This window comes from Eufriesea mexicana, unplaced genomic scaffold, assembly GCF_001483705.2.
Source record: "Eufriesea mexicana isolate 0111107269 unplaced genomic scaffold, ASM148370v2 scaffold1523, whole genome shotgun sequence".
Classification (NCBI taxonomy): Eukaryota; Metazoa; Arthropoda; class Insecta; order Hymenoptera; family Apidae; genus Eufriesea; species Eufriesea mexicana.
This window is the reverse complement of record NW_016909723.1, coordinates 694,087-697,379: the sequence shown is the minus strand read 5'-3', so window position 1 is coordinate 697,379 and position 3,293 is coordinate 694,087. Positions and strand designations below refer to the sequence as shown.

The 3,293-nt window shown below is 49.2% G+C and overlaps 1 protein-coding gene across 1 annotated transcript in view; it reads right to left on the bottom strand.

Annotated features, from left to right (window-relative positions):
- Nucleotides 1–719: 719 nt before the first annotated feature.
- Nucleotides 720–3,293, bottom strand: part of LOC108548480 (neural cell adhesion molecule 2) — a 14,796-nt gene continuing 12,222 nt past the window's right edge. Inside the window, exons 3-5 of the mRNA XM_017901417.1 lie at nt 2,981–3,136; nt 2,094–2,427; nt 720–1,569 (exon numbers count right to left, since the gene is read on the bottom strand). Coding sequence (XP_017756906.1) covers nt 1,430–1,569; nt 2,094–2,427; nt 2,981–3,136 — 630 coding nt within the window. The 3' untranslated portion in view covers nt 720–1,429. The remainder of the gene's footprint in view (nt 1,570–2,093; nt 2,428–2,980; nt 3,137–3,293) is intronic.

Below are 3,293 nucleotides of genomic sequence, written 5' to 3'. Positions count from 1 at the left end.
TCGTTTATTTCACGGTGATCGTGCTACTTTACCTTCAATTTCCTGCCTCATCGTTTACCTATCGAACAACGAAAACAAGTAGCAAAGTTGTCGCGACAAAGTTCCCCGACGTCGCATCGCATCGCATTGTCTCGCGTTTGCATCGAACGAGACACGGGAATCCGGAGTAAATCATCGATCGCGGCTTTACGATTAGTGTTTTATTGAATGTATAATTATAGCGTAATATTTACATTGATTCCGTTTACCACGACATGAACGCGATCGTGAACACGCGACAGCTGGCGAAATGGCGCGAATTTCCCTCACGAATCTCCGACAACCGACGATTCGTTCGCGATCGAATAGATCTTTCTCGCGTTCTCCCGATCCTCCCTTCCCGGATCCATGGGAACGCGAAAGCTTTCGCTTCGAAAGGAGCCGTCGAAAGAAATCGCCGAATCACGAACGGTATCGGAGATTCGAACAAGTTCATCTCGAGTTCACGATGTTTCACTTACATCCTACGTATGTGTACATGTACGTGTCTGTGTGTTTTCCGTGTGTAAGCGTCTGTGTATGTATTTATGTATATATATATATCTATGTATATGTGTACATTTATATATGTATAACGCACGTACGAAGAAAATGGTTCACTCATCGCGCACAACGACAGATACTAACGAGTAGAAGATCGTCTTCGAATCGACGGGGCACCTCGCTCCTCTCTGGCCACGAAAAGATGGACGAAACTCTGGAGAACGAGAGGATGGCTAGAGGAACCCCTTACCGTCTCGCTCGAATTTCGCGTCGGTCTCGCGCCGGTTTCGCGCCGCGCGTCGTCCCATATCCGGGAGGTTAAAAGCGAAACGTATCCTATCGCGTACTTTTAGATCAATTCCAGAACCAGGAAGATAATCGTTATTCCGACCACGCCCACGTTTCTCGAGACAAAGAAATTACGAGATAACAAGGGAACTCGTGACGAACGGGACAGGAGACGAGAGACGCGGGACAAGGGACAGCGGTTAGAAGACAGGAGGGAATAAAACAAAAGGATTCGTCGGTGGTTAAAATCCTGCCCTCGCGATCGAACGGCGGCGGTCCCTCTCGAGGAGGGTCGTGCACGAGTCTGGCTGGTACGAGATTTCCTGCCGCGACGGACAATGGATGAAAAGAATCTCGCTACACGTAAGAGGATCGCGGTCCGAAAGCGTCGGTGTGGTACCATTTGTGTTCGTACGCGAACTAATACACTCGACGACGTTCCGACTTGGACGCCGATGCGAGTATATCGTCCTCGTGGGTTCGATCGGAGTTAGAGCTGAAAAGACGAGTCCCGAATGACCGACCGATCGTTGGACTCGTCCTTGCGGAAGAAGATGGACCGGGTTGCGGTGGTACGGGTACGACTAACAGCAGTCGTTCCCATAAGTTCGGCCGTGATTCATGTCGGGTAAAGGCTGGTGAAACTCGGTATCCTCCAGCTGACGGTCGCCAAGAGGGACACCAGGAAGTTGCTCGCCAAAATTGCCGGACCAAGGTTCCTTCTGTCTCCGCCGTGCATCGCCGCCGGTTTCTCCTCCTCTGAAACGAGATTAGAAACTCTGACTCGATGGCTACGAGAAGAGAAACCTTTCTTCGCGTAGAATGACCGAGCTAAAACGAGAGAAAGTCTCGCCGGACAAGAATGCCACGGTCTTAGACGCGATGAGAGAAAGGACATTTTCGTGGAGGAGCGGTAAAATACCCCCGAGAGCGACTACGACGTTTTAAACGAGCTCGCCTGCTCGTGGACACCGAGAACTAAAGCTCCGAACGAGACGAGCCTCGTCTCTTGTTCCTCCTCTTTCTCTTACCACGCGCAAACTTCTCTCCTCGGTACTCGGATCACGCGCGCACCGATCTCTCGAACATTGAGCGCAAGCCTTCCGACGAGATGTCCAAGCCCGCGCCTCGAATCTTTCTCCATCGGATTTTTATCGAACTTTTGAAATATCGACGCTCGTTCGCGAGACAAAACGTTCCGTTTTCCCTTGCGCGCTATTCGCCCCTCGTTACGCGGTTCCTCGACGAAGCGTCGCGTCGTAAAGTAAACCGATTTTACTCACCTTCGATCACGTGAACCATCACGTATGCCGGTTTAGCGTTGTTCGGCGCGCATGTATAGTTACCGCCGTGCGACGGTCTCGTTTTGTTCACCGTTAAAATCGATCCGTTCTTGGTCAGCTCGACCTCCACGCCCGTTTCCTCGTCGTAGTTGATCATGTGGCCCTGACGATACCAGAACACGTAAACGGGCGATTCCGCGGCTGCCTTTAGTTGACACTCCAACCGAAGGCTCGAACCTTGCTTCACGTGTAAATCGGGCGCCCCGGGTATTACCGAGTACGCTTCCGTGATCTTCAGGTGGACGAAATCGTGTTGCACCGGATGCGACGTAACCTGAAATTGTCAACCGCATGATCCTCGCGTTGATATCCGGTCCCGCGAAATTTGAAAACGGCAAAAGAACGTTTGATAGAATGGATTAAAATATCGAGACGCGTTTCGTGCTCGCGACGATACGCGATCGCATCGTGTGACGCGCTAAATGATGCTCGAGTTTAAAAACAGCAACGTTGTTAACCTTTGCTCATCTCCTATCTTTCGAACCAACGTTTCGGATGATATTTAGCACGGTATGATGTCGAGAAAAAGAAATCTCGGTGCTTGTAATGGCCGGTAATGTAATTAAACGACTGTACCGCGGGTGCACCGAGATTATTACGCGTATTTTATCATGAAAATATTCTTCCATTTTGTTTCGCTCCTTTTATACACGCCGAAAGAAACGTTCCATAAAAGTCACTGTAATATGTTGTCGTAAATTTAAAATATGCAGGCTGTTTTACGTTGAAATAAATGTTGCCCGCGTTGCAACGTCGCGACAGGGCAAAGCGTTATCGTGCCGAAGAAACGTGCCTTTTATTACGCATAGATACATCGTCGAGTATACCTGACACTCGTATATGCCCTCATCCTGAGGAGTAACCGCTCGTATCTGAAGTAACCAATCGGAACTCGAATGCATCACGACGAATCGATTGTCGACCGAGTGGGTAATCGTGCCAACGGTTAATAACCGTCGGTTCCTACGCTTTATCCATGTAATCTGCAACATGATCGAGAAGAAGAGCCGCGATGAAACACACGGTACTCGTCGAAAAGTTTCGCGTATGCTCGTTACAGGCAATTGACCCGTCTTTTCTTTCAATTGCTCTTCGTCGAATTAAACGAACGCCGGATAAAAAAAAAAAAAAAAAAAAAAA